Here is a 16,138-nt window from a genome sequence, read left to right as displayed (position 1 = left end):
CAGATGCTTATCCGACTGAGCCACCCAGGCGCCCCCATCAAAGTAGTTGGTGTCTTTTCATGGGGCACATTATATTTCACCTGGTGTTTTAGTTATTCCTTCCTACTAGACTTGAAACCCTTTAAGGACAAGATCAATGTCTTTTCTTCCTAGTCCCATAGTGCCCAGTAGATGGTCTAGCACTTATCAGATACTGAGTACATGAACTTACCCGTTACTTGCTGAATAAATGAATACAGAAAGCCAGAAGTATGGCTTGTGATCAGTAGCAGAAGACCTGAAGAAGCTTTTGTGTGTGTGTGTGTGTGTGTGTGTGTGTGTGTGTGTGTGTGTCTGCATGCACATGTGTGCGTGGGCGTGCTGTGCTGGGTGTTAGGAGAGTGACAGGTGAAGGGTCCCGAGACAGAAGTTGCTATCACACCTTCCTCTCAACATAACCTCAGTTACTTAAAGCTGCCAAGAAGTATGGTGGTGGCAGTGAGCCAAGGTGGGGGGTGGAGGGGTGGGAATCGGCCCAGAAAATATTTTGAAGTTTTTAAGTTCCTTCTAACACAGGTACCAATTTGCCATTGCCATGTAGATTCTTATCGACATACCAATAATCACAAACACAGTTACCCGCCTATTACGAATTTTGTGACTATTGTTTGTATATTAGTTTGCTAGAGCGGCCTAGAAGTGTGAAATTGAGACGTCCTCAGGGTTGGTCCCTTCTGAAGGCTCTGTTCCAGGCCTTTCTCCCTGGCCCATAGAGCTCTATCTTCATTTTCTTTTCTTTTCTTTTTTTTAAGTTTATTGATTTGAGAGAGAGAGAGAGCAGGGGAGGGGCACAGAAAGGGAGAGAGAGAATCCCAAGCAGGCTCCGAACACAGGGCTCGAACTCATGAACTGTGAGATCATGCCCCGAGCCAGAATCAAGAGTGGGACGCTACCTACTGAGCCCCCCACGTGCCCCACTATCTGTCGCTTTCACATGGCGTGCTTCCGGGTGCGTGTTTCCTTTAAATTGCCCCTTCCTGTCAGCACGCCAGGCACACTGGATTAGAGCCCATCCAAATGGCCTCGTTTTAACTCGATCACCTGTGGAAAGGCCTTATTTTGGATAAGGTCACATTCTGAAGCAGTGGGGCTTAAGATTCAACATATGAATTTTAGGGGGACACAATTCAACTCCCAACTGTGTCAAATATATGAGAAATGCAGCCTAAAGTTACCTATCTTTTCTATAGAGAATTGTGAATAATAGGATTTTCGGTCAGTGACATGTTCTCCGGTGTCGACCTCCTTGATAAAGGTCCCAGTCAGGGGCGCCCGGGTGGCTCAGTCGCTTAAGCCTCAGACTTCAGCTCAGGTCCTGATCTCGCAGTCCCTGAGTTCAGGCCCCGCCTCGGGCTCCGTGCTGACAGCTCCGAGCCTGGAGCCTGCTTCGGAGTCTGTGTCTCCCTCTCTCTCTCTCTCACTCTGCCCCCCACCCCCGCTCGTGCTCTGTCTTTCTCTCTCTCTTTCTCAAAAAGAAATAAAAACATTAAAGAAAAAAGAAAGGTTCCAGCCAAGAAGAGGATGCATCAAACGTGCCCTTGTAGTCAATTCACATTGTTTCCACTCAGGCATCAGAACCCGCGGAAGACCTTGGGTGTGCCTTGAAACCCGAGAGCACAGAGGTGGTTTATGGAGCGGCCACTGTGGAAGTGGACATATCTGCATCCATCACACTGCAAGTCCTGGTCAACACCCCAGGGAACATTTCCTGTCTCTGGGTCTTTAAGCACAGCTCGCTGAATTGCCAGCCACACTTTGATTTACAAAACAGGTAACTGGGCTGGGGGGGGGGGGGGGAGGGGGAGGGGGAGAGGGAGGGGGCGGAGAGAGGGCGGGTTGGGGAATGTGGCCCCACAAGGATTTTTGGAGGAAAACATCCTGGCCGCAGAATGTGGTTCGTACAGTGTTTCTTTTCAAATTTCTATCCATATCCATTATAACTCTTTATCTCCAGAGAAATGCTGAACTAAAAATACAGTTAGGACATGAATACCTGGCATTAAATAGCTGTCAGACCTATAGGATGTACCACACAGAAAGTGAGTTCTAATGTTAACTATGACCTTGAGTGAGTGAGTACCCGTGTTGGGTCACCAGTTGTAACAAATATACCACACCTATGCAAGATGTTAATAATAGTGAAAACTGCGTGGGAAGGACATAAGTGGGATCTCTCTGTACTCTCCGCTCAATTTTTCTGTAAATCTAGATTTACTCTAAAAAAAAAAAAAAGCCGGTTAACTTAAAAAATGACATATAGATACACAGATATAGTTAGGGCTTAAGAAGGCAGTGAATGGCTGGAAACACGTACAACAAATAGGGGAAGACTATTTGGGATTTTTAGGATGTCTTAGTTTTTTAATCGGATCTTGTCTGAGAGGTAAAATGTTAGAAACTTTTCGCTCTCCTTAAAGTAGTCAGAAGCTGCTTTTTGGGGAATGCTCGGGGAAAGAACATTTGGTTTTAATCTGTTTTGTTTCATAGTCTGATGAGCAGAATTGTAACGATGGGCGACAGTCACAAAGTGTCTTAGTAAGAAATGGATCCGTGTGCGAGGAATATTGGTCTCATGATCTAGAAAAAGACACCTCAGCCAAGAATTGTGATGTAATGGCCAAGTTTGTATCTAACTCTGCCGATTGCTGCCCTCTGCTGTCCCAGCCCCCGTGGATGATCCCAGACAGGGGCAGGAAGAAAGCGGCACAAGCCATTTAAATGCCCACTTAATAATTCTAAAGCTGCTTTCCTCTAGTTCTTGGGGGTGTTCTGGGGTCCCATGGTGTAGAGGAGGCACTGTGTTTCCAGCAACAGTGCAGGAAGTGGTACCTACATGGTCCCCAGGGGGTAACCTGCCTGCCTGACGTATGGGGGGATGTATCTGTGACCGATTCGTACCAACTTGTTTTGCATTTGTTCCTTTAAGGTCAAACAAACTCATAAGTAATTTTCAGGACGGTAGCTATAATTCTGAAGTTTGGTTCTAAGTCTTGGAGCACATTCATTTTCCTTTCCTCTTTTGAGGCCGTATTACTCACTTCTGTTTTTTGGTTACTTGTATCTTGCGGTTAAACCAAAGCCCTCTTTTAAGGCAGAATTTTGGCTTCAAGAAATGTTCTGGTAACCTTAAAATGTTATGCCACAACAGTTCTCACTGGATTGAGACCAAAACGCAAAGTAAAAATGTAGGGTTTTGTTTGTTGTGTTTTTGTTTTCAGCTCATGAGAGGTTGCCTTTTTCGATTTTAGGACAGACGGTCCCATTTGTTAGCCAAGGTCATGGGTCTGATGTGGATTAACTAACTTAGTACCAGAACTATTTAACAGCTTTTCCGTGGTACAGAATTACAGAAGCGTGTCTCTGGACTCAGGGCCAGAAAGCGTGAACACCTAGGCTTTGATAACTTTCTTACAGTTTTGTGGGTTACGGACAAGAGCTCACAAATGACACCAGGAGACTGAATGGTTCAGAGAAGGAAAACAGTGCCAAAATACCTGCAGACTCCAACCAAACGTGGATCCTACGAATTTACTGTCCTTATGAACGCAAGCACACGTATTCTTGAGCCTTGCGGCTTGGAGCTCTGGGGAAGGGCGTCTCTGATATCATGTGCATTTGGATTTCCTGGGGAGCTTGTTAAAATGCAGATTCTGATTCAGTAGGCCTTGAGAGTCTGCATATCTGTCAACTCCCAGCTGCAGCTAACACAGTTGGAGGGAGACCAGCGTTGAGTAGTACAGGTCGAAAGGTCAGAAAGTGCGAATTTAAACCCAGCATTACTCAACAAACTACTAGAGGATATTTTAAGCTTTAATGAGAATGGGTATTACCAAACAACACATCGGAAGTTGTTTCCTTGAAGAGAAGGCTCCCCAGCCAAACTGATCTTTACCAAGGATCCAAAAAGTTAAAAAGCACAAACGCTGAGACCTCTGTATCCTTACGTATCTGTGATTTCCTCCTTCCCATAGGATAACGCCTTGTCTTAGATTTCACTTGAACTTGATCATCTAGAGCAAGACACATGCAAAACATTGTTTCTTATCTCTGTGCGTCTTGCCTGTACGGTAATCTGGGCCTGCAAATGGGGAACTGAGACTGGCGGCCAGGTGACTGGGCAATCTAACTGTGGAGGGTGGCTTGCCATTGAAGGGAATAGCCCGTTATTGCTGATGGGAGTGTCCCCCCCCAAGCCTGTGCATTTTGGGACGGGAGTTTTCCCTCCAAGAGGCTGGAGAAGCCTGAAGTGAAGGCGCTAGAATGGAGGTCACTCACTCTGAAGGGAGGGACTGAACCAAAGTCAAAGTCAAACTCACAAGGCTCAGGCTGCGTGAGAAGCTGTGTTCTCCGAGTAGCCTGCCCCCTGTGCCACCGTCGGAGATGGAATGTGAGAGCCACCAGGCCGCCTTCTGACTCAGTATGAAATGTTACATTTTAGTTTCACACGTTTTCCAAAATAACTAGTTCTCTTTCTTGTGTGTGTGTGTGTGTGTGTGTTTTCAGAGGGGTTGTTTCCATGGTCATTTTGAAAATGACAGAAACCCAAGCTGGAGAATACCTACTTTTCATTCAGAGTGAAGCTACCAATTATACAATATTGTTTACAGTGAGTATAAGAAGTAAGTGCCCGTTGCTACTCGGTATTCACGACATTCCGAAGGGATGGTGTAGAGCCCACGAGCTTTTTGCCAGCTGCTCGGGACACAGCATTCAGGTTTCCCTCGATATGTAGCTGAAATGACTGCACCCACTCCGACCATCCACATAACCCGTTGAGACCCTCTGACAGACCCGTCCGCGTGCTATCAGAATGAGCACTCTTCAAAACCCAGGACACTATGGGGCACCTGCGTGGCTCAGTCGGTTGAGCGTCCGACTTCAGCCGGGTCACGATCTCGCGGTCCGTGGGTTCGAGCCCCGCGTCGGGCTCTGGGCTGATGGCTCGGAGCCTGGAGCCTGTTTCCGATTCTGTGTCTCCCTCTCTCTCTGCCCCTCCCCCGTTCATGCTCTGTCTCTCTCTGTCCCAAAAATAAATTAAAAAAAAAAAAAAAAAAAACCTTGAAAAAAAAAACCCAGGACACTATGGGGCACCTGCGTGGCTCAGTCGGTTGAGCGCCCGACTTCGGCTCAGCTCATGATCTCGCGGTCCGTGGGTTCGAGCCCCGCGTCAGGCTCTGTGCGGACAGCTCAGAGCCTGGAGCCTGCTTCAGATTCTGGGTCTCCCTCTCTCTCTCTGACCCTCCCCCGTTCATGCTCTGTCTCCCTCTGTCTCAAAAATAAATAAAAATTAAAAAAAAAAAAAAAAAACCCAGGACACTCTCTATTTGGCTTTCCCCCCACCGATTTTTTTCAGTGATCAATGACTGACAGGGAAGAAACGGGAAACATTTCAACCTTGACCTTGGAGTCAGAAGTCCTGGGTTCTTATTCTGGGTCTGTCACTGCCACCTTTGGTGGGTCACTTAATCTCTCTGAACCTCAAATTTCTTATCTGTAAAACGGAGATAAAAATGCACACCTCAAAAAAAAAAAAAAAAAAAGAAAATGCACACGTCACAGGATTGTAGGATCTTAGCAGCATCCAAGAGAGCTCCCTGAGATGTTGGAAAGGTCTGTGTCTGCTCTAACAACGTAGTCACTGGCCATGTGGGGCTGTTGAACACTTGAAATGTGGCCAGTGTGACTGGGGACCAAGGTCTTAACGGCACTTGAATAACCACATGAAGTTAGTGGCTACTTTATTTATACAAATGCTAGATCACTACACAAACCGCCGGGAACAATCCAAATGTTCTTACGGAGGCGACTGTGTGGTTGGCAATCACCACCTGCATGGCTTTCTGGCTTCTTGTTTCTCCCAATTACACATGGGCCTAGTGATTGCAAAGAAAAAAATCTTTTTTAAACATTTATTCATTTATGAGAGACAGAGAGCACAAGCAGGATAGGGGCAGAGGGAGAGGGAGACACAGAATCCGAAGCAGGCTCCAGGCTCCGAGCCGTCCGCACAGAGCCCGACGTGGGGCTCGAACTCACAAGCTGTGAGATCATGACCTGAGCCGAAGTCGGATGCTTAACTGACTGAGCCACCCCAGCACCCCGAGAGAGAGAGAGTGAGAGAGAGAGAGAGAGAGAGAGAGAGAGAGAATCCCAAGCAGGCTCCACACTCAGTGAGCCCCTGGGCTCCATCCCATGACCCTGGGATTGTGACTTGAGCCAAAATCAAGAGCCAGAGTCAACCTGCTTAGCCACCCAGGAGCCCCTAGGGTACCTTCTTTTCATCTATTATTTACAGTGTAAAAATAGGACAGCAGCTACCCAAGTTCATTGTAATGTGCTTTCAGCATCCTGTTGGGTGGTGAGGTTCAAAAAAACAAACAAAAAAAACCTGGTAGAGGAGGATTTGGCAACAGTGTGAAAAAGAGGAAAGGGTCTAGCGAACCACAGGTTTAGCAGTAACCAGCAAGTAAGGCTGGGTTGCTACAAAACAGGAAAGCCGAACCTCGGCCGCCTCCGATGGAGTGTGTAGGTCCGGGAAATTAATGGATGATTATTCTTCTCGGTTCTACATTTTGTTTTCAGCTGCGTACTGACAAAACAAAACAACCCGATAGTGAAGAACTGGAGTTTCTGAAGTTTGAACAGCCGAAGGAATTGAGAATGTTTAGGACACAGAAGGAAATATTTTGAAAAAAAAAAAAAAGCCTGATTGCAGTATAATGTAGAGGAAACTTTGCTGGCATATAAGTCAGGGAACCTGGCTTAAGTAGTTAAAATACTTTGGATGGTAATTATCTCCCTTGATGGTTGCTTCTGATTTTAAATCTCTGAAAGATTTTCATGTGTAAGTAAAGCTACACTTAAAAACAGTTGCTCTAGGGGCGCCTGGCTGGCTCAGTGGGTTGAGCGTCCGACTTCGGCTCAGGTCATGATCTCACGGTGTATGGGTTTGAGCCCCACGTCGGGCTCTGTGCTGACAGCTCAGAGCCTGGAGCCTGCTTCACATTCTGTGTCTCCCTCTCTCTCTGCCCCTCCCCTGCTCAGGCTCTGTCTCTGTCTCAAAAATAAATAAAAACATTTAAAAATATTAAAAAAAAAAAAGAACAATGGGAAATCCCATGTCCTATTTACATGTAAGTTGTTACATTTAAATGTAAATTATGTAAAGTATCACCACTTTGAAAAACAGACTATCATTATGTGTATAGCTGAACATGTGCTTATATCATATAAGCTAGCAGGTCCCCTGTGTAAAGAAATCTACACACCTGCCTTAGTAGAAATGGATAGAATGTTCCTAGCACTATTGTTGGTAAACACAACAGATTGGTCACGAGCTAAATGTCCATTGCAAGAAAATGGAATAACCGATTGTAATATATTCACCAATGCAATACTATGTAAAAAAATGAATGTAGTATAGCTACATGCAAAACCATGGGTGGATCTTAACAACACGAGGTTGGATAAGAAAAGGAAGTTATGGAAGACGACCTATTGAGGGATACCATATTTTGAAAACCAGAAAACAAACCAACATATTGTTTGGGGACACATAGCTGTGTGGTGAAAACATTTTTAAGAGCACAGGAATGATTGGGGCGCCTGGGTGGCGCAGTCGGTTAAGCGTCCGACTTCAGCCAGGTCACGATCTCGCGGTCCGGGAGTTCGAGCCCCGCGTCGGGCTCTGGGCTGATGGCTCAGAGCCTGGAGCCTGTTTCCGATTCTGTGTCTCCTTCTCTCTCTGCCCCTCCCCCGTTCATGCTCTGTCTCTCTCTGTCCCAAAAATAAATAAACGTTGAAAAAAAAAAATTTTAAAAAAATAAAATAAAAAAAAAAAAAGAGCACAGGAATGATAAACACAAAATCAGGATAAAGGTTACCTAGGGTTGAGATGGTGAGAAGCAGAAAAGTAGATATTTACTAATATTTCAGTTATTATGTTGGATATCAGTCTATGGGCATGTATATTTTTTTTTTAATTTTTTTTCAACGTTTCTTTATTTTTGGGACAGAGAGAGACAGAGCATGAACGGGGGAGGGGCAGAGAGAGAGGGAGACACAGCATCGGAAACAGGCTCCAGGCTCTGAGCCATCAGCCCAGAGCCCGACGCGGGGCTCGAACTCGCGGACCGCGAGATCGTGACCTGGCTGAAGTCGGACGCTTAACGGACTGAGCCACCCAGGCGCCCCGTATATTTATTTAATAATAAAGACTAATTGCTTTGGAATTCCTGTCACTAGAGGGATCCACACAGAATAGAAAGTTTGTATGTCAAGCATTATGGGAAGCAGAAGTGGGGCGGGGGGGGGGGGGGGGGGGGGAGGTGAAGTATAATAGCCCAAAGCAAATGGGAGACCAAACTGAACCTCTCAATTCTGTTTCAATTCTAACTTTATCCTGCTGTATTTCTGCATTTTTAAATCAGTATATTTCTGCCTGGTTCTAGATAAAATCACGGGAAGAAACTTGGGTCTTAAACTATATAAGCATGGGTTTTAAGCTTTATGTTATTTCTTTTCTTTTCTTTTTAATGTTTATTTCTTTGTTCTGAGAGAGAAAGAGAGCACAAGCAGGGGAGTGACAGAGAGAGAGAGAGAGAGAGAGAGAGACAGAGAGAGAGAGAGAGAGAGAGAGAGAGAGAGAGAGAGAATCCCAAGCAGGCTCTGCGCTGTCAGCCCTGAACCCTATGCAGGGCTCGATCTCACGAACCGTGAGATCATGACCTGAGCCGAAATCAAGTCAGATGCTTAACTGACTGAGTCACCCACACACCCCAAACTTTACATTATTTCTAGTCTTTTTCCTGTGCATATTAATATTTGTATTATTACATGGCTTCATTTTACTTAACTTTAGTTGTCTCTAGGTTTATGAAATACCCCAAGAAATTAGCTAAATATTGAAGTTGGCATTTCAGCCAGAGTTAAATTTAACAGATTGGTGAGGAGGGGATATATGATTGTTTATATTTGGAGGGGGGGCAGAAGACATTGCTATGGTATAAAATATTTTTTCTTAATATTTTCTTAACGATGTAGAATTCTTTCTGTGAGGGGCTACTAAGACAGTTTTTTTTTAATATTAAAATGTTAATAATTTATGATGCTGTAGACACGCTGCTTTACACACTAAGGAGACCTTACTTTAGAAAAATGGAACACCAGGACGCGCTGGTCTGCATATCTGAGAGCATTCCAGAACCGACCGTGGAATGGGTCTTCTGCGATTCGCAGAGCGAAAGGTATGACGGGCACGGAGATAATGGCTATTATTACTTTACTTTTGGTCTTTTCCTAATGGAGTTGACATCATACTGTGCATATAAATTGGCTCTTCAGAAGAATGGGGCTGGCAAAGTACATACCTTATGCTACAGAGACTTAATGGACCGACATACATGAAGCATGGAGATTGGTGGCTGGCAGATAGTACTATATAAATGCTTGCTTCCGTTTTTCATATGCGCCATAGCTAAGTTCTCACAAATTGAGAAGTCATGCCGTTTTAACTACCAAAAACGTATTAAACAATTCTATTGAAAAAATGGGACTGAGTATAAGGAGAAAGAAGTAAAAAATTAGGTCACCAAATGATACGGATGTGATCCCAAATTCTAGAGGAAAAGAAGAGAACACCTGTGGGTACGTATGTAACAGGTGCATTGGGGGGGAAAAAAAAAAAAGATGGGAAACCTACCCACCAAAGAATAACGGTTGTTATCTCAGAGCAGCAGGAATACCGGCAGTTAAAATTCTTTCCTTTGGGTTTTCTGTCTTTGCCAAGATTTCCACGATGAACCCAATTATTGTTGTCTTGTAATAAGAAAAAAATACCCTGAAGGCATGGTGTGTCAACAAAGAAAAGGATGCCCTTGACTAAAGAGATCAGGAGGAGAAAAGTGGTCATACACAGGCTGCAAGTGATCCCTGTTTCCGGCAAGGCAGCGGTTGGGGACACTCTCGGGAGGAATCCAAGTCTGTTTTATGCTGGGTGGGGGAGGGGAGGAGGGTGAGGATGAGGGGGTGAAGGTGGCGGTGAGGGTGTAGAAGGGTGAGATGGGGAGTGGTGAGGGGGGATGACTGGGTGGGAATGTGGGGGTGAGGCGGTGAGGGTGGGGGGCTGGGGTGAGGGGGTGGGGGTGAGGCGGTGAGGGTAGGGGGGCTGAGGAGGGGCTGGGGTGAGGGGTGGGGGTGAGGAGGTAGACCCGCCGACTTCCTTCCTGAGTGATGCCTCTCCTCTTCTCCTTGAGCTCTGCAGACTCTGGGACCTGCAACCTTCTTCTCTCCCTCTCCCTTGTCCTCTTTCGGGCTTCGAAGAAAAGACGCTCACCTTGTTAGGCTGTGTTAAAACCTAATCCTGCTTTTCTTTCTCGTCTTTTTTCCTCCTCTTTCGTCTTCTTTTTCTTTTGTCTCTCTCTCTCTCTCTAAAGAATAGCAACAGAAGAGGTCACCAACCCTCCCCCCCAAATTTAAACTTCCATAAAAATGTATGTCATTCTCTCCAGTGTTGATTGGTTCAGATAACTAACTAGAAACCTTAGATTTGGGTTTGTTTACCTTTTTTTAAAGTTTATTTATTTATTTTGAGAGAGAGAGACAGAGAGAGAGAGGGAGAGAGAGAATCCCAAGCCGGCTCCACGCTGTCAACGCAGAGCTGGACGCGGGCGGGGCTCGATCTCACGGACCAGGAGATCCTGACCGGAACCAAAAGCAAGAGTTGGTCGCTTGACCGACTGGGCCCCCCAGGCGCCGGGCTTGTTCACCTTCTGATCCGCTCCTTTTTCTTCAACAGGCTCTGGAACCTTCGCCTTTGTTTCTCTCCTGCACGTTCGTCTGTAACGTTAAAAGGTGTTTAGTCAAATGGCAATTCTTTTCTAATTGCAGCTGTAAAGGGGAGAGTCCAGCTGTTGTCACGAAGGAGGAAAGCGTACTTCATGAACTGTTTGGAACAGACATAAGGTGCTGTGCAAGGAATGAGCTGGGCAGAAAGTGTACCAAGCTGTTCACAATAGGTAGGACCACGAGAATGTGAACTTTTCCATGATTTAGGAACGACCTGACGTTAACACCAAGCGCCTGGGTGATCAGTCAACGTCAGGGCCGCCGTAGTTCCTTATGCCACTTGGCACGGAATATTATGGATTCTGTAGCAGCTGCCTTCTTTATAAAAGGGTAGACCGTCTCTAAAGGAGTCTTCTGTCAAAGCAGCTTGTAGCATTTGAGATGACACTAAAATCTTTGTTCTTCCGAATGTTCAGGATGTATTTTTGCAATGAGGAAAAAAAAAAAATCACTCTGTTTTCTTACTCGGGTCGTGTCATCCTTCCAGATCTCAATCAGACTCCGCAGACCACACTGCCACAACTATTTCTTAAAGTAGGGGAACCGTTATGGATAAGGTGCAAAGCTGTTCATGTGAATCATGGATTCGGACTCACCTGGGAATTAGAAAATAAAGCCTTGGAGGAGGTAATATGACCACTTTGCCTTCTGAAACTGCAGAGACGACATCCAAATAGTACAGGTTGAAGTCATTAAATTCAAACTCTGTTTTATTAAAACCTAGGGCAGCTACTTTGAGATGAGTACCTATTCTACAAACAGAACTATGATACGGATTCTGTTTGCTTTTGTATCATCAGTGGGAAGAAACGACACTGGCCATTACACTTGTTCCTCTTCCGAACATCCCAGTAAATCAGCTTTGGTTACCATCATAGGTAATGCAGGCTGCTCGCGCAATCTTTCTTGATACGTTTAGTTGCTTTAGTGTGGAATGTGAGGTACGTCCTGCAAATTCTGATTTCAGTAGAATGTTAGTGTCAGAAAGCTGAGAACGACTGAATTAAAATAGTTTTTGCATATATAAGCTCCCTCCGCCCTTCCTTTTCCACTTAAACCATGCTCGCTTGAATGGCACTGTCTTAGCACTCTCTTAGCCCTGGCCTTGTGACGTGACCATCTGTGTTTGCGGTCCTCCCACAACTTACCAATAGACTGTAAATTCCCGAAGGACGGGAAAAATCTCTTCCGTGCTTGTAGTCCCAGACCCTGGCAGAGAGCCTGACACAAAATAGGCACTTCATAAATACAGTAAGACCTTGGGTTGGGAGTAACTTGTTCTGGGGGTGTTCTGCAAGACGAGCAAACGTTTCTAAGAAATTTTGACTCGATAAACGAGCGAGGTCTTGCGACAGGCGTCGTACCTGAAGCCGAATGTCACGTGATCACAACTGAGCCAATGGTTCTGGGAATTCGCTGTGATGTACAAGTACGTTGGGGTCCAAGCACGTTTCCGGAATGAATTGTGCTCCAAAACGAAGGTTTTACCGGCCTTGTTCTGAGCACCAACTGGCAGGGTGATGGGCGATGACAGAGAGAAGGGACAAGCAGTTCGATGCACTGAAAGTGGGTGGGTTGTCGAGGAAGTGACAGTAACCGTGCTTCAGGAGTCTCATATCAGGCGGCAGCCTCCAGCCATACTGAAAATGCCAGGACATGGGTGATTCTCCTACCCAACTCATGAGGAAGCGCTTCAAAGAAAAAAAAAAACCCTGGTGAATTCTGCTGGCTGGATTGCTTTATTCGCGCCTGCGATTCTTTTATGTTGAACGTGTCACTCACTGAGAGAGCTGTTGCGACTGAGTAAAGGGCGTCCCGATTCTGTCGGCAGATCCCTCCCGTGGTACATGCTTGGTTGGGCTGGGGGAGCCCTTCAGTCTCTTGAAATTGTCTGTAAAATCTGGAGGTTTTTATACATTTCTTTGGGAGGAAAGTCAAGTATTTACATCTAATTCTTTCAAAAAAAATGTTTTTCGATGTGTATTTAGTTTTGAGAAAGCTTGAGTGGGGGGGTGGGCAGAGAGAAAGAGGAAGACTGAGGCTCTGAAGCTGTCAGCACAGAGCCCAATGTGGGGCTCGAACTCACGAACTGTGAGATCATGACCTCGGCTGGTCGGACGCTCAACCAACTGAGCCCCCCAGTCACCCCACCGTCTAACCCTTAAAGGGATCTTGACTGTAGAAGTGGGTGAGCTCAGGCTTATGACTGGGGATAAGACGCCTGCATTTCTGGGACTGTCCAATCTGACCCGCAGCATAGCCACAGCTGAGTGTTCTTACGTTATACTGATGAATAAAATGTTATTGTATCTTCTCAGGGTGTTTCCATACGAACCTCATCTAACTTAGAAATGCCTTTTTTTCTTTTTTTTTACAGAAAAAGGATTTATAAATGCTTCCGAATCAAGTGAAGATTATGAGATTGACCAGTATGAAGAGTTTTGCTTTTCTGTCAGGTTTAAAGCATACCCACAAATCAGGTGTACGTGGACCTTCTCTCAAAAATCATTTCCTTGTGAGCAGAGCGGCCTTGATGATGGGTACAGGTGAGCCAACAAAGAGCTCGGGGGCTCGCCAGGCTTAACGCAAGCCTCCTTGTTGCCTTCCAGAAGAGCACGTTCGTATTATGAGTTTGTATATTATTGGGTTGACGTTGAAGTGGAGGAAGAAAACAAAGCAGAGATTAGGACACCGTAATAGTCTGATAATCAGTTCAAATAGTATAACCTGCCACACACACACACACACGCACACACAAAAAACCAGAAAGAATCCCATTAGTTTGAGTATGGTTCCATGGCGTCTTCTGAGTCACTAGATTGTTACTTCCCATTTGAGAGTATTGTGCTATATAGTATACTAAATCTCCCTCGGTAGATATGCAGCTGATTGAGGAAGTAAAACCCCTTAAAAACAGCAAAACATTGCCTATAAGTGCATTGATTTAGCTTTTCAAAAAATAAGTGCAGAAATAGCCTACGGATAAAAAATTCCAATTTCCTGGGGATTTGTACAACTCTATTCAAGATTGTCTTATGGGAGAAACTCTCCATTCCCTCTTTGGAAAACAGAAAACGCCTTTTTTTTTTCTTGTAGTTTCTGTAGCTGCGACACCTCCTAGCTCTTAAATGTAGTCCCGTGTAGCATGATTTCCTGCCAGACTCCGAGTTCCTGAAAGGTATCTGTCATCTCTCAAGCAAGCCAGTGGTTTAGAGTAAATTGTTTCTCAGCATGGGGTCCATAACCACTTCTGTAGAAAACATCTGGGCAAATGCTAAAAATGCGGATTCCTGGCTCCCATTCCAGACATGCTGACCAGTTGGGGCAAAATGCCCAGATTCTACATTTTCAGTCACCTCCGGTGATGCGTATCACAGGCCTAGCTCTGTGTCGTGCCTCACGCCGGCTACCAGCCACACATGACTCTCGAGTTCTTGAAATGGGCTGGTTCGGACGGAAACAGGCCATAACCGTAAAATACACACTAGATTTTGAAGACTTCGTGTGAAAAAGACACTGAAAAAAAATCTCATTTTTTAATATTGATTATATGGTGAAGTTACAGTATTTTGGATACATGGAGTTACAGACAACCAGTGATTCCTCTTCACTTATTTTCACTTTTTATCTAGCTCACCGGAAATTTTAAAATGACGCCTGTGGCTTGCATTATGTCTCTATCGGATAGCATTGGTCCGGGCGAAGAGCTTAGAGTTGTTTTCCCCTCGGTTCTCCTCTATTTCACAAGTAATGTGTTATTCTTCATACCCCAGAATGATCTTTGTGATCCAAGGGTTACAGCTGATCCTTGTTGGCATGTTTAAAAAGAGCTGTCGCGCTGAGTTTGCATGACAAACCCCTTACTGTTCAAAGCACTCAATTTTCAATTAAGAACGCAGCCTTTGACCTGTGAGCGGACTGATACCCACTTACTTCTCCGACTCCGGGTTTCTCAAAAGCAGCCCTGTTGACCTGGGCTGGATAATTCTTTGTCCTGGGGGCTGTCTGTGCCTTGTAGATGTTCAGCAGCATCCCTGGCCTCCACCCGCCGGATGTCAGTAGCACCGTCACCCCCCCATGGCGACAGCCAAACATAGCTCCCTCCAGACATTGCCAAATGCCCCTGGTTTGGAAAAACTGCCCGTGGTTGAGAACCACTGCCTCAGAGGGATCACCCTGTTGTCATAAGCTCTTGTCCTGAATTATCAGACTTGTGGGTAGAAGACCAGGGAGTTAGCCCTGTCTTCCCAGTTGAATGGACCACCACAGGCCCGTGCTCAGAAGGGTACCAGTGGGGTCCGCATCCCTTCCCTTCTTTGCATTGTGACTCGGGGTCAGAGAAACTCGCAGCACTATGGGATTCTCTTTTGACCCTGATTCAAAGAGCGAGGGGATCAACTCCACTTAATTCAAATATGCCTTAGATATCTTCTTGACGGACTTGATGGTGTGAGGGTCTACAAGAACGAATACGGTGATGTCTCTTTCTCTCTGCCCCGCCCCCCAAATTTAGAGGGGGCACATTCAAAGGCAAGAGGCACCTGGGAGATCAGTGTTCCTGTGCTGCTGGCCTTCTGGCACAACCTCTTGGGATTTTACAGAGTCACCGATGAGAGGACCGTGTCTCTGATATAGGGGCCACAGGCCAGTCGAGTGGCAGAGTTCGTGCCGTTTCATTCCGTGGCCACAGTCTGCACCCCTGACCCCAAGAGGTGACTTTGCACAGGTAGCCAAATGAATAGATCGGGACAGCTCCTGATTCTTACGGTGTTCTTCATTTCTCTATCTTTCTGCAACGTGTGTTTCATAAACGAACGACTTCGTCATCACCCCTGGGAGTGGCAATGCACAGCCCGGGGGCCAGAACAGTCAATGGCCGCTCTTCTGTGCCCTGCGAGCGCCACACCCACGGCACTCACCACAACACCCACCACTCAGTGTTTATCTTATTCAAAAAGTCCTTGCAGAGCTACAGCGTTTGCTGGTGATAAGGACGCGCCTGATATCACGCCTCATCACTTAACACACGGCACAAAGGGAAAATGGAGCCTTCCTCCCTCCTGAAAAAGATGCTCAACATCCTGAGCGACACCACCAACAACTGAAAAATCTGAACACAGCTTCAAGTGCCCTAGGTGTCTTTTGCTCGCCCCACGAGGCCCTGGGTTGAGATAGCAGGTGGCGGACTCCATGATGATCCGAGTCCTTTCCAACTTTTTATTATAAAACGTTCCGAGTTTACTAAGAAGCCGAG

General features: G+C 45.8%; 1 protein-coding gene across 2 annotated transcripts in view; it reads left to right on the top strand.

Moving 5' to 3' along the window:
• Positions 1-16,138, top strand: part of FLT3 (fms related receptor tyrosine kinase 3) — a 126,124-nt gene that overhangs the window by 76,061 nt on the left and 33,925 nt on the right. For both annotated transcript variants that reach the window (XM_047876134.1, XM_047876125.1), the window contains exons 3-9: positions 1,608-1,810; positions 4,543-4,658; positions 9,155-9,284; positions 10,927-11,054; positions 11,372-11,511; positions 11,609-11,762; positions 13,262-13,430. In XM_047876134.1, coding sequence (XP_047732090.1) covers positions 1,608-1,810; positions 4,543-4,658; positions 9,155-9,284; positions 10,927-11,054; positions 11,372-11,511; positions 11,609-11,762; positions 13,262-13,430 — 1,040 coding nt within the window. The remainder of the gene's footprint in view (positions 1-1,607; positions 1,811-4,542; positions 4,659-9,154; positions 9,285-10,926; positions 11,055-11,371; positions 11,512-11,608; positions 11,763-13,261; positions 13,431-16,138) is intronic.

This window comes from Prionailurus viverrinus, chromosome A1, assembly GCF_022837055.1.
Source record: "Prionailurus viverrinus isolate Anna chromosome A1, UM_Priviv_1.0, whole genome shotgun sequence".
NCBI classification, from domain to species: domain Eukaryota; kingdom Metazoa; phylum Chordata; class Mammalia; order Carnivora; family Felidae; genus Prionailurus; species Prionailurus viverrinus.
The sequence above is the reverse complement of the archived record's forward strand: the minus strand, read 5'-3'. Positions and strand labels throughout refer to the sequence as shown.